General features: G+C 39.0%; 2 protein-coding genes and 1 long non-coding RNA gene across 4 annotated transcripts in view; 2 read left to right on the top strand and 1 right to left on the bottom strand.

Annotated features, from left to right (window-relative positions):
* LOC146458649 (uncharacterized) overlaps positions 1 to 20,539 on the bottom strand; it is a 59,995-nt gene that overhangs the window by 20,481 nt on the left and 18,975 nt on the right. The window lies entirely within an intron of this gene.
* Positions 1 to 20,539, top strand: part of LOC146458651 (uncharacterized) — a 44,931-nt gene that overhangs the window by 13,669 nt on the left and 10,723 nt on the right. The window lies entirely within an intron of this gene.
* Positions 885 to 20,454, top strand: LOC146458653 (uncharacterized). The gene is made up of 8 exons (XM_085090491.1): positions 885 to 998; positions 2,050 to 2,224; positions 2,830 to 2,945; positions 4,230 to 4,428; positions 5,551 to 5,670; positions 8,210 to 8,365; positions 11,806 to 12,030; positions 20,009 to 20,454. Exons 1-8 carry the CDS (start codon positions 885 to 887, stop codon positions 20,023 to 20,025), a joined length of 1,122 nt encoding a protein of 373 aa, XP_084946617.1. The 3' UTR covers positions 20,026 to 20,454.

Here is a 20,539-nt window from a genome sequence, read left to right as displayed (position 1 = left end):
GCATCGAATCTCACTTAAAATTCTTAGCCAGGGGTCGCTATGGTGACCTATCCAGCTCTAGTAATTTCAATTTTTCTGACATTTTTAACGCTTCGATCACCCGTCCCAAAACTTCCCGTTTACGCTCAGCGACCACACCAAAAAATAAATTCGTTTCTCAGTCATTATTTACGAGAAAAAAAAAATCCTTAATCGTGTAAATTGGTTCTGAAAATCTCTTGCGTCGTACTCAGTCGTTATCTACAGAAATGTTTTTGCGGAATTGCGTTTTCAAAATTGAATGGCCAGGTGCTCGATCCATCCGAAAGTTAAGCTCATTGCAAACATTCGTTTCGTTCACAAGATATACGGAACTTTACCGAAGTAAGATGTCTTCCATTAAAAAGTATTTCATGAAAGCGAGAGGGATTTGTACGAATCAAGCGATTCAGATGAAGATGATAGCTAGATTGTCTACTCCATATGTGAAATCTTTTACAAATTAACGTTGTTTCACAACAGAAAATACAAAATGGAACTTACCAGTAAAACCAGTTAATAATTATTTTGTGCATTTGTCGATACATATCCTGTATATGTTGTTGTTACGTGTTAATCAATTTTTTCTGCGATTTGTATTTTCTATATGCATGGGTATTAAATTTCGCGAGGATTTTTATTCGCGGTTCTTTAATTTCCGCGATTTTTTTACAATCGCGAAAAACGCGAAATTAACGACCCGCGAAATTAAGTACCAATAAGGTAAATGAGGGACGCGCGTTGTGAACTGGATATATACTTATTCATCCTTTAAGCAGTTGGATCGAGCCGTATAAATCTCAATCTTGGTACGTTTCATGTCTCTACCAACAGACAGCTACCAAGTAGTAGGCCGCAATGTTCACATGGATTTTGTGGAAGAGCACCTCAGGACAAAGAAGGGAGTGAAATTTGGAGATTCCCAGGATCGGCCCAACAATATTAAGCTTGAAGTTCTAGCCGATACTGTTTATGTTAAGGTACAGTGTTAGCGTTACTCATGACAAAATTCCCTTTTCATATTTGTTGTAAATCATGTTTATTACCGAGGTTACCCTTGCTTTGTAGAGGCTGGCTTTAGGAGACGCCCACAATTAAATCGCACACAAAAAATTGTGCTTTGTTCTATCTCGTGCAATCACGACACTTGACTCGACCACCAATTGAAATTCATTTCGTGAATGTTATTTAAAAATGACTGACAGATTCATCTGCCGGGAATCTTGAATCTTTGTATGTTCACGTTCACTAAAAACCGGCAGTTTATCCTTTAAAGTCCATAACTCTATCCCGAAACAGCAACTCTTACGCGAACTGCTTTAAATCAACCAAAAATAAATAGTCGCCGGCATATTCTAAGCCATGGTCATTTCTTCATTTCATAAAATCCATTTCTGCAGACAGAATTCTCAAGACCACAGAAAACGTTGCAAAATTTGTAAGAAATTTAATGCTACAATAAAAATAAAATCTGAAAGATTTGCACTTTACACAATAACATATAACAAATTCCTGGAGTAACCTTGTTCTAAGGATGACACCAATCCGTCTCTCAGAACCTCAGAATCTTCAATGGCATCTGCCTACGTGCCTTCTCTAGTAACGTTAACTCTAACCTTGGACAAAACGTTTCAAGGAAACAGGACACTCAATTAGGGGAAAATCTCCTACTATAATGCACGTTCCAGAAACATTTTACCTAACTTCCTTCCTCTCCGCCTTGCTTCGATTCAATGTTGATTCGTGTAGTGGCCATTGCCAGGGAAACGTGTATTAACCGAGTCGCAAAACAACATTGATACGGGGCCGGTTGTTCTATTTTTTTCTCATTTACAAAGCAGAAACGCTCCAAGGCGAAATTATCTTAACAGTAAATAATTACGCTCATGGCAAGAATGATCGACACCAACAAAGGCTTAAGAAGCGATCCCTTAAGACTAGACTGAGATAATGATAGATATATTTCATGAATATATCAAAACTGCACTCCTCTACGTTTTACTAATATGCTGCAACTGAATTATCAATCAGGGTCAGATCAAAATGCGTGGCATCAAAAGTCTGACGATGTTCAGCCGTAAAGTGTCCTTTACAAAAGGAAGTAAATTGGATCTCAGAGCTCCAGATTTGTCCCAGAATTTGGACACCCCGCTCACTCCAGGCACTGATGGAGATGACGGAAAACATGGAGTACACGGTCCAACAGGTAGGTTAAAAAAGTTATTTTTAAGTCCGTGGTGATGTCTTAAGGTAGTCTTGATGGCCGTCGTTTATCTGCCTTTATACTCTTTGCTCCTGTGCTCCAAAAAGGGCGCTGAGTCAGTAAACTGAGGCGAACACTACGAGAATGCCAAAAACCAATCCCCCGAAACAACCACTCTTTGCATTTCCTGTACTTTGTTGCATTAATGTCTTTGACGTTCTGTGCAAAAAAGAAAAACAAACAAACAAACAACAACGACAGCAACAACGCGTGGTGACTAAACGCAAGGTTTTATAGCGAACCGCCTTACCGTAAGTACTCGACGGTAAATTATTACGAAGTTACCTGCAAACTTTCTTCAGCGCTCCGTTTCAAACTGATCAACACGAGCTGCGTACCGGAAATATTCAGCTTAATTGCTAAGACAGTTATTTATGTTAAAATAGTAGCTCACTGAAGCCTACAAAATAATAATAACAATAATAATAAATCCTAGACATACAGAAAATCAAGTGCTTATGCACCTTAAAATGTAGCCGTGGATATTTTTCACTTGTTGACGTTATCAGTTTTTTTTTGCTAACATCATTGTTTATTTGTCTTATCAGTGGAAATATATGTGGATACAGCAGCAGGATACGTAAACATTGACACAAGTGGTGGAAATGGAAACAAAGGCCAAAATGGAGCTAATGGCAGAAAAGGGGCTGACAGCTTAGCCAAGGTATAAACATCCTAAATCATAAAAACTCTCACACGTAAAGGAAATCGAAAAATTTCTCGTCTGAACAGAACATAACACACTGCAGAAACTTTTCTGATTATGCATGGTTAAGCTGAAGTTTCAAGCGCGTTAAAACATGCAAGACTCACGAAAATGCTCAACAGTGCGACTCCATTTGCTATAATAAATCCGAGTCACTTCAAATTTTTGTAAGAGCAACAAAGAAGATTGGGAGTTGTTTTTCAGGGTCCTTTCCAGTGTGCCGGTTTGATTCAAATATCTCCTGTACATGTAAATTCTCAGTCAGTGACAGTCAGGCATACTCGGAAAAAGGAAACTCAGCTGAATTCTCCTTTTCTTCTTTTCTTTCTTTCTTTCTTTCTTTCTTTCTTTCTTTCTTTCTTTCTTTCTCAAGAAAATTAAGGCATGGGTCTCTAGTTACTTACTCAAAAAAGCAAGGGGGTGGTCAATCTTCTGAACATTTAGCCATAACGTCGTAAGACTTTGGCTACATAATATGCTTACAAATTTCAACATATTGATCTACACAACTTATGCAAATTAGGTCACGTGACCTGATGCGACCGAAACATTTATGAAAACATTTGAGCAAAAATGGCACCACTTTTTATTGCCTCCTGAAGGTTGCTGGTAGTTTTAAAACTATGCCACTGTTAGGCACCTCATTTCTGTGCTCGGGCTTTTTGAATATTTCTTTAATTTTGAAAATAAACGGCATTTTTTACTAGTGCCCAGTCCCTCCAAAGTAAAATTAGCCGTTTATTTTCAAAATTGAGGGAATATTTAAAAAGGCCCGGGCACAGAAGTGAAGTGCCTAACAGTGGTAAAGTTTTAAAACTACAGGCAGCCCCCAGGAGGCAATAAAAAGTGGTGCCATTTTTGCTCAAAAGTTTTCTTGAATTTTTCATCCGTAAAAGGTCACGTGACCTAATTTACATAAGTTGTGTATGTCAATATGTTTACATTTGTAAGCATATTATGTTGCCAAAGTCTTACGACTTTACGGCTAAATTTTCAGAAGATTGACCATCCCCTTGTCTATTTGAGTAAATAACTAGAGACCCACGCCTTAATTTTTTTGAGTTCTTTCTTTTTTATTTCACTGGTAAAGATACATACCAAATGTTACACTAACTGGTTTAATATGTGACAAAAAATAATAATAGTATTTGATATTTATAATGCGCAAATTAGCAGTATAATAAAAGAAAAAGATAAACATAAACTGTGCATAAAGAAATTGTACTAACCCAATATAAACAGAGACCTGACAAGACAGGGAGAGATTGTATGAAGAAGGCCGAGATGCACTGGGGAAATATTATTGGATGCACTGAAACTATTCCTGGAGAAAGAGGTGTAAAAGGCGAGTCTGGCGAAGCTGGTGGAAATGCTGGCAAATCAGGTTCGTCTGGGCAGATCATTGAAGCAGCAGTCATTATTGGTCGTGTGTGGTGGGGCGGTGAATTTTTTTATTTAGTAGAAGGGTTCAATTAATTTTGAGATGAACGCAGAACGAGGACTTCACTCGTGAAGCTGAGACAATTTAGGCTGTGTGTCATAGATTCATAACTTGAAATGTGGGTCACTTTCAGTCAGTATAGATTAATCAGGTTTCATATCTAGCGGTAGTTTAAGATACTTCGCCAGTCATTTTAGAAGACCCGAGGTTAAACATTTCCAATGTAGCACGCCCTGGTATCCCTGGAAGGCTTAAGACCATGTATTTTTGTTTTGTCCTTCTTGTGCAGTCTAAGTTACGAAGATTTCCTCCAGGTCATTGTGGCGCTTTTCACAGACAAAAAAATATCGATGCAAAGATTGTCCGAATCTAGAAAAAAGTGCGTGATGATTCCAGTGTTAAATAATATGTTACAAATAAAATATGCAATATTTTAAAATTAAAATACGATAGCTTTAACACCACGGAAAGGATTCACTGAACTGCGAAACATCAAAGGAGGAGGAAATAATAGATGTGTTGAGGAGCGTTGCCGTGAAAGGGGAAGGGGTGGAGGGGGGGTACAAAGATTTGTGGCGGACATTCGAGGCTGCGTTAAAAATACGACAGCTACTGAATGGAGGTCAGATAGTTTAAGCTGGTTTCATTTCTCATTTTTCATTTTCCGACATCTCCTGGCGATAAATAATGCGGACTAGTCCATAAAGAGCAATTGAAGTTGATTTAACTATGCATCACTTGATAAGTAGTCTGTGATCTCCAGAATAATGAAGGTCGAGAGAAGTGCAAAATGTTTCATTATACATTGATTTATAGGAAGAGAGGATGAGCGATAGCGTCTATTCAGTTGAGAAAAATCAGCTTTGTCATAATAGTTGGAGAGACAACTTAAGATAGCACAGCTTTATTTGCTAGATATTCTTTAAATATTCTTTGGTCATGATTTCAGTGCAGGATGCTGTTTGTCATATTTCGAATCAGTGTTTAAATGCCGGAAATTTCGCGTCTCATGTGCAACGGATGACAATGGTCATCGTAAGGACAGTTTAAAAAGCCGACATTGATATGCAGGTTTGCTTTGTAGCTGGTTCTCTCTATAATAAGTAAACTTTTCCCAAACAGGAAATGGCGGTAATGCTGGACGCCAAAAGATCTACATGAGAACATTGCAAGGCAAGTTGGAACTAAAAACATGCCGTGGAACAGGAGGCGTGGCAGCCACAAATGGATTAGGAGGAGCGGGTGAGTCTGAATTGAATTCAGTACTCAGGTACAGTATACTCTAGGGATTAAAGCGACATTGAAGACTGGAATAAAACAATGTTAAGAAACCCAAGGAGTAAAAATTGATCGCAATGACCCGTCCTTTGGATACATGCGCATTCAAAGCAATTGTTTTCTGCTGCTAACTCATCCTCCTTCTCCTCCTCCTCCTCCTCCTCCTCCTCCTCCTTGTTGTTGTTCTTCCTCTTTTCTACGTTTTCTACGTCTGAGTTTAATTAATGTTGCCAGATTCTGGTTGGCGAATCTTTGACACGCAAAGATTCTTTATGAGCTTTCTTAACCCTTTTTTTTTTTTCGAAAGCTTACTTTATTTTAGGTGATTTTAGTTTAGTTGCAGTTCCGATGTCTGGCAGGGGAATGCTCTAATTAAGTGGGAGCAAAAGATTCATTCACTGAGTTTAAATAAGAACTTTTTGTTCCAAAATTCCTGCTTTGAAAGGAACAAATTGACAAATCTCATATTGACATCGTAGCAATAACAGCTTTTTCCTTTTTTTAATTCCTTGAGGAACGATTGTTCCTATTAATAGATCCCCTCCTAGAATGGCTGTTCCTTTTCACTAGCGTGCGGAATTTTTGTTCCCAATTACGTATTTCTGCAAAATTAAAATGGTTCCTATTAGTTTTTTTGTTCCGTTTGGATTTCTGTAAGAAACATTTTTCCTTTTGTTTAGCAGTTCATGTTTTCACAGTTCGTTCCCTTTCATACTTCAAATTAATCATTGTCCCTGTTGCTGGCATGTGGACCTTTTTTTTCGTAATAATTTTGTTCCTTCTTACTTCTTACTTTGAGAAAGTCTACCATGATGGATCCTAAGCAAGTTTCTTACTCCACTTAGGGCCTCTTTATATGAGCCCTGTCAGAACCGGACTGCCCGGTTATACCGGGAGAACTTTGGAATTGCTCATTTGCGGTCACGTTTGAGCGCGCGAGGAGCACCATGGGTAGGGAAATATGGTAACCCATCGATGCGAGAAATTTTGGTTTGGTTCTAACGTCAGTGTCGGTCCGTTCGTACCTCCGTACGCAGCATTACAGGAAAACCAATGCGAATGGCACACTCAAGTATGTGAAGCATGTGCCCGCGTTTGTTTGGCGGGAGGTTGCATGGCCAATTGCGTTAAAAAAGGAAATTTTGAAGACAACAAAATACAAAGTCAATTTATGTAATTATTGAATATGTCGACAAATGTGGAACCAAGAGAAAAAGAGAGAAAGAAAACGAGAAAGCAGGCGGCGAATAAGAGACGTTCAACGTGAAACCCGAAAAAGACCGAGAGAACGAGCGAACAGGCGAAATATCGGTTGGAAAAAAATACATGTGGCGAGCAACTCGCAAGTCGCTTAGAAATGTAAATGCATACTGCAAGGCAGCTGTCGAGAATTTTCCTTACTATACACAGATACTAAAACCGTTGCCATACGACAACTATTCCAGGTATTCGTGTACATAAAAGCAAAAACGACTTCTGTAATGGGCGTAACCATGGCTTTGTACACACCTTTATTGGTTACCGTTACCACGTTCCAATGGTAAACAAGACCAAGTATCGCAAAAAGTAAACTTGCTTTGACACTTTTTGCGTCTCTACGATAACTCGTATACTTAAGCTTTTTTCATACCAATGGCAATGATTTACGGCCAAGATGGTTAGTTAAGTTAACACCAACATTTTCATTACCACAGGCTTTCAGTTCTTGTATGTAAAGGTCATCACTAATGACGTTTCTTGCTTCTTCTTCATAGCTTCATTGATGGATCACTTTTTGAGGCTTTGCATGTATTGGTTTTTGTGGACTTTAATGACCTCGTAGAGTTCCCTTTTTGTCGAAATAAAAGATTTTCCAGATTTGGTGGCTATCGAAGTCAACTGCGCTGTTCATTATAAAACATGTGAACAATGAACCTATAGGTGATTGATCTGCGGGGCCTTTTTAACTGTTCTCTGATTCAAATATTGCTAAAAAACTCGAAACTAATGACCAAATGAAAGTAACTACAGTAAACTTCGAATTCTGGCACTTTTAATCTACTTTGATAGCACCAACGACAAAAAAAGGAGACTAAAATTGCTCGCTGGGGATGTTAATTTAAAAACTTTTAGGGAACAAAACGTTTTGGAAACGATTCCTTCAACTTCACCTCTTCCTTTTTTTCCTCCTCCTCCTCCTCCTCCTCCTCCTCCTCCTCCTCCTCCTCCTCCTCCTTCTCCTCCTCCTCCTTCTTCTCCTTTACCTCCCCCCACCTCCTCCTCCCTCTTCTCCCTTACCTCCTTCTCCTCTTCCTTCTTCATCTCCTCCTATTTCTCGTTCTCATTCTCTTTCTTCATTGGATATAAAGGAGTGCTTTTTCCCCCTCCTCTAACTCCCATGCCATAAAACGATAAATAAAAATAAGTTGTTACTACATACCATTACATTACATACAGGAAGGCGTAATGCGTGACAGCATTACGTACGTAGAGCAATGTCGTCTTTCTTTATTTTCCTTTGCAGGAGGTCGGGGAGGAGAAGGAGGACGTGGAATTAAATGTAAATATACTGAAAGTTTCGGCGGGGCGGCTGGCTCAAGTTCCAAAGGCTGCGATCCTAATGGCCAGACAAATCAGGCTGCTCGCGGACCAGCTGGAGATAAGGGAACTGACGGGCAAAGTTGAGTATTGCACTTCACGTGTATCCACTCGTAGCCACAGGGCCTTGTATAAAATGACTCTGTGGATAATCAGTATGGATGGTAAAATTGTAAGGAAGACACGAAAAACTGATATAAAGAAAAGTGGTAAACATAAAATAATAGGGAGAGAAAACCTTGACAATTAATGCTTAATTCTATTCGGTCTCATGCAATTACATATACTAATTTCACTGAACATGGAACATTAAATCATGTATCATGACGACCAGAGTCTCTTTGACTTTCACAGTTGCCTGTACAGTTCAAAATCTTGCAGTAACCACACTTCAGCGTCTTATGACTGAATTCCCTTTTAATTATTCATTTATTTTATTTACACCACCACAGTTTTCTTCCTTTTTCATTTAATTCGTAATTGTTCAGGAAGGTCGGGAAGATTATCTTATTAGAGTTTTTAAAAAACGTTACTTTCAACATTTTATACAAACGCAACAATTGTATGCCATAAACAGTATTTGAGGTACGTTCGAGTGGCAGTTTGTCGGAGTAAGAATTCATGAGTGATTCTGACAAATCCATCATAAGAGGTTTTTTTTGAGTAAACAGTATGCAAAATGGCTCTTAAATATTTGATGCGAACAAAAGGCTGCATATACGCCACTCCAAATTTACCTAAAGCGAAAAATCTAGAGGCTATTCGATCCGTCTATTTTTCGTAACTCTATGTAGACCGGGGGAATTCTGCCAGCGGCAATTTTTAACGAGAATAACTTTTTGTTTTTAATATTTAAGCAAACGCCATGAAACTCCACCAAATTTTCAGAATTTTTCTGAAAAACAGTTGATGTTGGCAGTAAGTGTCCATTGACTTTGATGTTTTTTCAAGAAAATGGAAGATCAATTTTTAAAATTAAGAAAAACTTCTTTTGTTACCATAATCTTTATGTTTTCAGCTCAAATTAGTGTTCCTTCACTGGATTTCATTGCTTTTTGTCAAATTTTGGCGCTTTCCTGAAGTTTTGAGGAAATCCAGAAATCCAACATGGCGGAACCAAGATGGCCGTTATTTGGCAATCATGATGTAATTACCATGACAACATCTTTGGACGTTTAAATAGAAGAAAGATCGTCGCACTTAGTACGCAACTTAAAGTGTTACTGAAACGAAATTTTGCATTTTGAGTTTTTTCGCTAAAGGCGTAGTTTAAACCTTCCCCAGCACCATAGTCAACTTTTTTGGTGGAATCCGGTCACCGAAGGTGTTGTTTTGAGAGCTTGAAAATGACTATCTCGAGCCAAAACTCTATCACTAAACGATTCAGTTTGCTCTCGGATTACAGTACTCTTCGATAATTTATTTCCTGCTTACAGCCTTCAAACAATAGAATACACAAAATTGGTTGATTTAAGAGAACTTGGGAAGAAAATAAGAGCGCTCAATGTAAGTACTTCGGTGGGCCATTTACCTGTAATAAGAACAACTGATCGGCGATTGCCGAGAGCCAGGTTTCATCGCTACATACAAATCCTCTATTTTCATGGTATGCAAATTTGATTGAGGATTTTAATTTAATCTCTTGAGTTCAGTAGCTTTAACTATAGCGGTAGTGTACAACTTCGACTAATCTGACATCGACCATAGACCACATTCTGAACTACAAATGAAAGAGAAAACACAACAGTGTTTATTGCTGTATGTACGTGCGCATTCCTCTTACATGTAAACATATGCAGACAGTTATACAAAGTTTTCAACTGAGGGTATTCACATTTACATCAGCTCTTCCTGAAAAAACTATCTTATGCATTCAAATTTTTAGAGGATCATGGCTTACTAGTAAAATTCGAGAGAAAAACATAGGCGGATTCCAGGGTGTCGATTCAAAAGAAGTCGACTGAGATAAGAACATGCATGACGTGGCGTCTCTCAATGTTTACGAGGTAGATTGACCTGGTTCTTAAAAAGTCAATGCAAGAGCAGTGCGGTAATAATTCCAGGCTTGAATGATACCAGAATGCGCTTGTTACCTTCCCATTTTCGACGCCAATCGCCAATGTTGCTATCCCGTTTATGTCCAACCGAGTACTAAACTATTAAACTCGTGTTTTCTGCAGCAGTCGTTTTTCAAACTAAGAAAATACTCTATGACCTTCACCAACATCTGCACTGCCCAACTGTGATTATTCAGAGCAAACATCAAGCGAGAGAACGCTATCATTTTATGGAAATATCAACGACGAAAGTGCTGAAAATAAGAGAGCAGTTCCTCTTCTTTCCAGCCTGGAGGCAATCAGTAACGTCACGATGCTGTTTAACTCGGTCCCAGTGCCCGGACATGTGTTTAGCCCAAAAAGTCATTTTCAGCAGCGAAAAAACATGTTTCCTTTTCGTTTCTTTAAAAACAAACTTCACCATCTTTATAAGCACCTTTCAAACTATAAAATGAGGTCATAAAAGTGTATATCAAAATTTCGTTTCAGTAGCACTTTAAGGAGTTGCGAAAAGAAAGCCTAAAAAAACATTCAGGCTTTATTTATTTATTTATTTTTATTTATTTATTTATTTATTTATTTATTCATTCACCACGACATACATTCATAGAAAGTTACAGTGAATAATAGACTATGATCTTATATAAGTTTAGAGTGAATAATAATCGTAAAAAAGAAGAAGTAAGAAGTGGCGAGGAGACCTCAAGAAACCCCTGGGCTCATTCTGAGAGTGTAATAAAAATTGTAATACTGCGCAGCGTATTCAATAAATGTGAATTCAAAAGTTATAAAATAGACGCTGAATTATCTTTCAGCGTCTATTTTATAACTTTTGAATTCTTATACTGAGAGGTCTCCTCGGAGATATGTTAGGACCGTAAGACTAGTAAAGACATTGTATTTAGATTTCTTATCATTCGGTGGTAAGACCGTAAAGACATAACAGAGTCGGACGTTTCATACAATTAACTGAGGAAATCAAGAAGCTTTCTTTTGAAGGTGGATAGACTAGGGGAAGACGTAATTGATAATGGCAAAGCATTCCATATTTTTGGCCCTCTAAAGAGTATAGTAAATTGCTTGATATTTGTTCGGCAGGTGTGAGGTCGAAAATGAGCTGAGGTTCTCGGCTTGAACGGGATTCGAACTTATGACCTCTGCGATGCCGGTGCAGTGCTCTACCAACTGAGCTATCAAGCCAACTAGCTGAGCTGGTCACTTTGAGAGTTCGTAATATACCCGTGAAGGATGAATAAATGAATATGAATATATGGAACATATATTTTGAACTGCGGATGAAGGATTAAATACAAGAAAGATCCTCGCAGTTAGTGTACAACTTAAGCAGTTGCTTATAATCATATGCAATACTAGTGTGTAAAGTGAATCATGGTTCTAGTTTCACCCACAAATTTTGCAAACATGCGATGTATTACATTGTATATTTTTTGGTTTCATATTTTAGCTCTGGTAAGCCCTGGCTTAAAGGGCCAAGTGGCGGAATCCTATCTTCAGGAGGCAGATCTTGGACACAGTGCCAAAGATAAATATCCGCTGGTGTTAATTAAGTTGATGACGAGATATGCAGAGGACCTTGTTTGGGCTGACAAGGTCCCCGAAGCAGAAGCAGTGTTCACTTTCATTGTCTCGTTAACAGAAGGAAGAGAAGAAGCACCTGAACTGAGGAAATGTAGGTTTATCTCAAGGAATACAGTTATATAACCGAAGGCAACGAGGTTTCGTCGGCATCCATTTTTTTAAAAATTGTTTAAAAACACCTAGATGAAGACAGACAAGGCGGAATAGGACAGAGAAATAACACAGCAATACAGAGACCAGTATATTTAATAGGCGACTTGAACCACCGGACCCTCCGATCTTCGGACCGTCCGACACGTCAAACATCTCTCTTGTCAAATATTCTAGGGATATATTAAGTAATGATTAATGTTAGCAAACAAGAGATGATACGTTTGAAGGTGCGATGCTAAAACAGCCGATCATGTCTGTTTCAACATAAAGGCGCAACAGGACACTTTTGCGTTTTCTAGGAGCGATTAAAGAAATCTAAATTGAGAATAGTGAGTGAAACGAGTATTCGAGTGAGTTTTCTAGCGTTTTTTGAGTTCACAGTGTTTGAGATCATCAACGAGAAATTATACAATCGGTTAACAACACTCCGTCTTCTCACCGAGACGGTGAATGAATCGGCATGCCCAAGATCACTGACTGAACGTTTCCACCGGGAACTTGTCATCCATAGCAAGGTCAAGAGACAAAGTTGACAAACTCACTGAAAAAAGGGAGTGATTAGATCGAAGCAAAACTCCACGATTTTACGCGTTCTAACACGTCCTTCGCAACATCAAAAATGTCGGAGGTACGATCCTCTCTAGAGTCTTTTGGACAAGATCGCGTGAAAAATAAAATGGTGAACCTCACGAAAAGCTTATAATAGATATGCGTTTTCAAGTCAGCCCAATTCCCGTGTACTCAAAACAAAAACGATCACGCCTATCTGCACCATAGTGGCTGTTTGCACCGCGACACAATTCCTGACCTTATACGCCGGTATGAAGCAGTGCTTGGATTCCCGCATACCAACATAAATTTCACGTTCTTATCGAACTTCCAACATTGAATCATCTCGAGAGTAGTCGATAGATCGCTTCTATTTCTGCGTCTTTTTGAAACCTACCGTACGTTTCGTTTTGGCAGCTATATTCAGCGCAATCTTGCCGCATTTTCTAGTTTTTGTCTTCTATAATTTAAAAGCTAGCTGACTCTTATACGTGCTGTTTGCCATCATTTCAGTTGCTAAACAAAGGCTAGCCTTTTTCAACAAAGAAGGGTTTGACAGATTTGGAAAAAATGAACTCTTCGCTCCACTGATGAAATGGGAAGCCTTCAAAGAACAAGTGGAAGGCATTAGAGATCATGCTCAAGCGTATGAGGATGCTTACAATAGGATAAAAGCGTCAGTTGAACGACAATCTGGCATAAAACAAATTCTTCAAGAACTACCTTTACCAACCAAGGTTCAAGTCGAGAAGGAAAAAGAAAGACTCGAAGAGGAGAGACGAATAGCCATAAGTGAGAAGGGGGCTTATGTCCGTGTAAGGTGGTGTTCTGTTATTATTGTTGTTGTTGCTGATGTTGTGAGTTGTTATAATAATTGTGGTTGTGTTTAAGGCTAATCGCGAAGCCGTCGAAAAAATCTGAGAACATCTCGCTATAGATCGTCGCCGCGAGTCTAAAAGGACGCCCTTTTTTGAAGTATCGCTGCCCTGATTCTAGCAGTTCACTTAAAGTACGGTCCGAAAGGACCTTAGTCATCCACGATGCATTATTCTCTAATGCCACGAAATTAGCCATTTTTAAAAGTTTTGCCACTAGTTAAGTTCCTGAGCATAACAGGGGGAGTTAAACTGCCTTCACATTATCCATCACTCTGGTTTTTAGGGACGTACAATCATCACACCCAGAGGCCCTTTTTTCCCTTTTATTTGGACGTTTTGGTAGTTTGTGTTTTTTAAACATTATTCTTTCCAATTTTGTATTGCTACAGAGTATTACGCAATTAGAAGCGAGCATGACGAGCTCTCTGGACGAAATTATCACTCAGCTCCCTGATGTATACGAAGCATCTCAGTTTAACCGACAAGACATGTTTGTGATGCTTCAAGGACTGACAGGATTTCTGGGCGGTGTTACGATAGAGGAATCAATTGATCCATTTGCTGCCCTCGGTGCAGCTGTGGAAGTTGTTGGACACTTCGCCACAAAGTGCAATACAGGTACCCTCCACGAAAATTTGGGTAAAGTCAGGAAATGGCTGACGTTTGGTAAAGCATATGCCGCTCTAAAGGATTCTAGTGATCTGGATTTTGACAAAATGGACGTAGAATCCGTTTCAGAAGTAATGAAGGTAACATGAAACTTGCAGAAATAGGCGGGAATTAGGCTCCAACGAGATTTTGTAGCGTAAAACAGTTTAACCAGTTGTCAAGCACTTTATCCAACGGTTCGGTATGTGAATGTTAAAAGTTGCTATGAGGCCTTAAAAAATTAGTAGATACTTTGAATGCGTGATTACGTTGGTGACTTTTGTTGCCATTTTGAGGGAGGATTTTAATTAATTCTTTGAAACTTTCGAGGTGGATTTGTTGACGTGACGTGCTACACTGTAGGACAGTCAGTGAAAATTTGCATGGCTTAGTGTGGCTTAAGTCGCACATGCACGACAGGAAATCGATCGCATGTTTGCAGAGGTTCTTATTCGCTCGTCGGCATATGAGGCGAACAAGGAACCTCTACTCGCAGGGTAAGCTGCATCAGCCCTTACCGAGGTTTTTTGCGCGGCGTGTTACCAAAACTATTCTGTGATGCAATAAGAGAGCATTCCGAGGCCCATATCACTGTAAGGATATGTTATTCAAATAGTCATAGTAAAATGGTAACAGGAAAACATGAGGCGCTTTTGTTTTGCTTTAAAGGCTAACCTGGAAATGAACAAGGAAGGGCTTGCAGCGGACCTCGTATGCATGATCGAGGAAAGGTTACTACCAAGAAACGTGGCAAAATTCAAGGAACAAATTGAGCGCTTCTTCATTGCTGGCGCAGCAAGAATTGATCTTATAGCAAGAGTCATTGATTTAGACAATAACATCGGTGGATATAACTTCAATATTCCTAACTTGGAAGAAACGGCAAATGACTTAGAAAACCTACGCAAAATTGGTGGTAAGTATTATCGCTTGTTAAAAGAATAAAGGTTACATATTATTTAATAATATAACAGACGAAAACACAATTTACTTTAACAGGACGCAGGAAAAGAAATCATCAAAAAAGTATGTAAATGGTGCTGACAATTTCCGTCAAGAGAACCCATAGTAGGCAGCTTCAGTTTTATCAGATTCATTAGAATAACTAGACTAATCATTTATGTCAGTTTTTCCATCAAAAATTTTCACACCCTGCAAGCGATATGCCACGTTTGTGGAAAACGCTTTAGAAGGTCATGAATTCTGACAGTCTTTTTCAGTCTGGGCATCAGGTCTAAACAAAAGCGACAGAAAGACATCATGATTTGGACACACATTATGTCATCAGCAGATCTTCCAGGGAACAACGACATAACTTTCCTTTAGTAATCTTTTTTTTTGTTTAGGTTCCCCTATTGCTCAAAACATACAACAGATGTTTCTGGACGATCTTCTGACTTCTTATCAGGAAATGGAAACGAGTTTCTCTAAGCATTTGCACAATTTGTACAAAAGCTTTGAGTTCCGCTCGCTGTGGAATGTTTACGACACACTAGCTGATTTTCAGCAACAGGCAAGTGAAGCTGCCGAGGGCAACGGGCAGCTTCAAGGAGTTCTTGAACTTACCAAGGCTCTGCAGGAAATTGATGGTATTCAAAACAAAGGACGACAATGCTTTACAAAGTTTCGGTACTCCACCAATATACAGAAGTGGTCCCTTGACAATGTCCGAAACGCAACGGTACGTAAATGCATATACACGTACAAGCAACAGAGGCATGGTTTATATTTGCCACATGGTTCGTGCGAGTGAGAGTGCGTGTGCATGCGCACACACAAACCGCTATTGCAAGTTGGTTCTAATAGTTGGTTCTAAATACAGCCGCTCTCTGCAAAACAACGTGAAATGAACAAAACAATGTGTTTTCTGGGGAAGGAAAACGATGACTGCATATTTCGGTATTTATATTCAAAATTGAAAGCTGCCTTTACATTTCAGTTTGGGTGGTTCCTAACTAACTGAATAGATCTATTGATCTGCGAAATTCTTGAGCTACATATATGCATATTTAATATAACGTAAAAAGACCTTGTCCTCAGTGTCGACATCGTGGCTGCTAAATATAATTCTCTGTTACTTTTTGGCCATGTTATCTCTCGAAACGCTCTAAATGTGAAGGGCAAAAACACAAACCTCATTCACATTTTACTGAATACAACAATAGTTCTAATTCAACTGTTACCTTTCATTTTTCTTTCCTTTTGCATTTTTCAAGATGTTCGACAAGCTACACAATGGAAGCGCGAGGTTAACTTTAAGTGTTTATGACAGCTGTGAAACGTGTTACAATGTTCGTCTTTTAAAGGTAGGGATACGTATGAGATTAGTAATGTCATATATTGTGCATAAACAAGTTACTTGATGATCGCGTCTTTGAAGGGCGAAGTGAAGCCGTTGACCTAGTCTAACGTAAAAGCACCCATGGCACTGTCCGAGTGAGTAAGGGTAAGCTGTGGAGCTCCTGGTGTCATGGTCTATCTTGTTTGAGTCTTCATTGGTCTGGGTGGATGGGTTGAGACCATACCTATACTGGGACGGCAGCCAGTGGCGCCTTCTATGTACTGATGTCCGATCACCCTTTTTTGGTTTCTCCGCAATTCAGCTTCTAGTTTCGAGTAAGGAAAAGTGGCACCAGATGTCTCCCTATCTTACAACGTGACGAAATTCTAAGGCCTTGTTCAAACGCTGTGTTGCGTCGAGCTTAATTGTATCGCAACGTCGAACTTAATTCATTCGTGGTAGACCAAAAGTATGCATACATATTGATAATGAATACATTACCACTGATGTGTGCATTTGTTTCGGGACAAGTTAGATAAATGTCCCGTTAGTCGTTGTACTTAACAGTTCTTGTCGTGCTTAATTACTATGAATTGGCGCCACGGTTGATTCGGGATCAGACGTTGTGTTATCGTCGAATTTGCTAACTGCTAATTCTTGCTAATTTATGATAATTAGCACGACTTGAGTCTGGCACGACGATAGTATGACTTTTGAACGTAAGACTTTACTTTTTGGCGTAAGACTTTACTTTTTTGTGACTTAAACTTTACTAGCAAGGGGAAATGTATTCCTAACAGATCAAACTGTGTTAGCGTACAAAAATATACCCTATAAAAGTCAACGAACGGTCTTGGTAACAGGAAACGATGTCTGAAGTGTTTCTCTTAAATATTCTCGTTGGGTGACCCCGCAAGAATTAAAACGCACTCGCATAACCAATCAGATTGCGATTTTGCTTAGCAGTCGGCCGCCGGATTTTGCTAAAACCCGACAGTGCGCGCAGAGTACTCACCTCTTTAACAAAAGATTACTTTTACTCTTCAATATTTCCTCTCCTACCTTTCAGATGTATGTTGAGCTTCACGGAGATAACACTCAAGAAAAAAACAACATGCCGTGGAGGGTTTATTTGAAACTACGCCATTTGGGTGCGTCGTACTTTAGAGATGGAACAGGGAAGATCAAAGAGTTCCGTCAGCCACTGGCATCCTGGCGAAAATTTGAATTCAACCGTTTTGCAATAACTAATACCACTAAATGCAACCAAGAAAAAATGGCAGGGAACAGTAAGTAACTCTACTGTCTTTTATTATTGTTTTCGTAGACGTTACGGTAGCCAGCCGATAGCCACAACAATCAGCAAGTCGTCAGCAATCATTGAAAGAGCTCGAATATTATATACATCCTAGTATGTATTACATATCTTGCAGATCTTGACAACTACTTCATGCTTCCAAAAGCCCGGAAAGTAAGGGTTTTTCGGGACATTGACAAAGCAAAACTGTTTATTATTCAAAGGTGATATCCTTTCTTCCTTCCTCTTTGTAAAGAGTAAAAATATGATAGGTTCAGAGGGGTTTTCCAGCTATCACCAGCAGTTCTACTGAGGTCATGATTAGTCAAAGTATGGTTTCCATAACGCCAGTGCTGTGAGCTGCGATAAAGTCGCTTGCTTATTTTGATTACAAATTTTGTTGTGTCATCGAAGCTACATCAAAACCACATCTCTCGCACATTTTGCAAATATAGATATAAAATAATTAACACACCACACTAGCACCAATTGAGAGAGTTCATTGCAATTACAGGTAATTCCCTTTTCTGTATGCGAAAAGGCGACAATCGCTTCCAGCCAATGTGTTGCCATTACCTGAGCAATTCGCCTTGTGAGGACATACTTCTTGGAGCAGAGGAATGCAAGAGCCCATTTGGAACTTACGAGGTTGCAATTCCAATTGACAACAACGCTGCTTGCCAACCTAACAGTTCGCAAATAACGGATAAAAATTGCAAAGACTTTGATGTGAGTCTTAAGGACGCTAATATTTTTTGGGAGGGATTTAACTCATCATAATGCGCCGATTAATTCATATATCTAGTTCAATCATTCAATCACGTGTTACAATATATACTTGACAAGGCAACACATAAAGTTATTTTCATTTTATAAATTTAATGTTTTTTGTTTAACTTACTTATTTATTTCTTTGTCTACATTGTACATCTGCCAAGAAATTGCCCGCCATTTGATTTAAGGGAGTGTTCATCATTTATGGGGAGCGGGGGGGGGGGGGGGGGGGGCAAGCGAAGTTTACTCCCCTATTTAGGGGGGATCAGAAAGGTTTTACTCTGGATCTGGGGAAGAGGGGGGGACAAAAAAGTTTTAAGGTTGATATCATTAGCTTTGGGTTTTTTCCTCCGGAACTGCATGACATTTAATGTACTTGTACCACAGTAAATCAAACCATAAGATACAACAATGCTAAAGAGTATTTCAAATTGTAATCTCACACCAATAGTTTACACAGCAAGTGGGTCTCATTCAATGGATTTTCTAGTTAGATATGTTTGGATTTCACTGGCTGCACCAACAGATAGGCCGCCCTCAGTAAAAGGGTGAAGGCTGTCAGTGTTTTGCAGGCAGATCATGTCATCTGACAATGGCAATATAACTTCTTCTGCACTTTTCCCAGTCAAGGACTCCACAACTGCAGCTTGGCACAGTCTTTTTCTCTTTTCTTTCCTCTGTTTTGCCTTCCTCTTAGCCTCTTTCCGCCTCCTACTCACTCTACTTTTTTTGAGTGTCTGCCAGTTGCACAAACACCTTCTTTAGCTGCCTTGTGGTATTTTCCAGACTAGTGATTACACTCTGTATCACTTCAACCTGCACATTAAGTGATTAACATACGTAATAGTTTCTTCTACTGCTAGTGGAGCAAGCAAAAGGCAGGCGAGTAAAGCGCTAAGTGGAGGATGAGAGTATGGTTTGGTAACAAATGCATCATTGGGGGGGGGGGGGGGGGTCAAAAATGTTGACATGTCTTAGCTGGGGAGGTCCAAAAAGTTCCAAACGCTCCGTTTCCCCATTTGCCAGCCCCCCCCCCCCCTCCCCACAAATAATGAACACCCCCTTAGTTCACAGACGCCTCTCTGGAAATTAAGATTCATTAGCTAAGAAACAAAACTGTACAGAAGAAACTTTTGTTTGCTTAGAAACATTGATTTTACAAAAACTGACATCAATTTTGTTTAAATTTTCGATTAACCAAAGACTGGGGAGTGTTGCAATATATTACTTGACAAGGCAACACAAGAATTTTTTCCATTTTATAAATTCAATTAAGTATGTAATAATGTGTTCAATTACTTGTTTAACTGACTTATTTATTAATCCTTTGTCTATATTGTAAATCTGCCAAGAGATGGCCCGCCATTTGATTTAGTTCACAGATGCCTCTCAGTCTTGAAGACTTAAGAGTTGAGGCTGGGCCAGATTATTGCAGTCTTTCACAGGGGAACAATTTACTTACTATTTTTGTTAAATCTCATTTTAACAGCGATCCATCTACACTAAGATGAATGTATGGATTCATTATCTATTCTGGACCGACAACTACCCAACAGGACCAGATGATGTGAGATGCAAGAATTATCCAGTAAGAGCCAAGTCCAAAGTACCATTCTCGCCACCTCGTCTAACACTAAAACATGAAACATGAAACATTAAAAACAGTACAAAAGAAAAAAATGATTTATAAAGAAGAAATAAAATGTAAAAATAGGTAGATTAAAAACTTCCACTGTTAATTACTTTCACTTTGAAACCATGCTACTTCCACCAGTTCTACATCAACATATTTCAAACGAGAAAGAGAATCGAAGTAGAATAGAATGATGGAAGTAGAAGATACGAACTGCAGTTTAAACGTTTCGATCAATATTTGAAGACGGAAGGAGTTGAAGTGAGGAATTATAACAAATCTTAAGATATAATTAAAGTTATACAGTGACACAAGCGTGATTGACAAATAAATCAGGTTCAATTAGTCACACGGTTTCCGTTTCTTGTTATTTTAGCCCCTCTTAGT

This window comes from Pavona decussata, unplaced genomic scaffold, assembly GCF_977016875.1.
Source record: "Pavona decussata unplaced genomic scaffold, jaPavDecu1.1 SCAFFOLD_232, whole genome shotgun sequence".
NCBI lineage: Eukaryota > Metazoa > Cnidaria > Anthozoa > Scleractinia > Agariciidae > Pavona > Pavona decussata.
The sequence above is the reverse complement of the archived record's forward strand: the minus strand, read 5'-3'. Positions and strand labels throughout refer to the sequence as shown.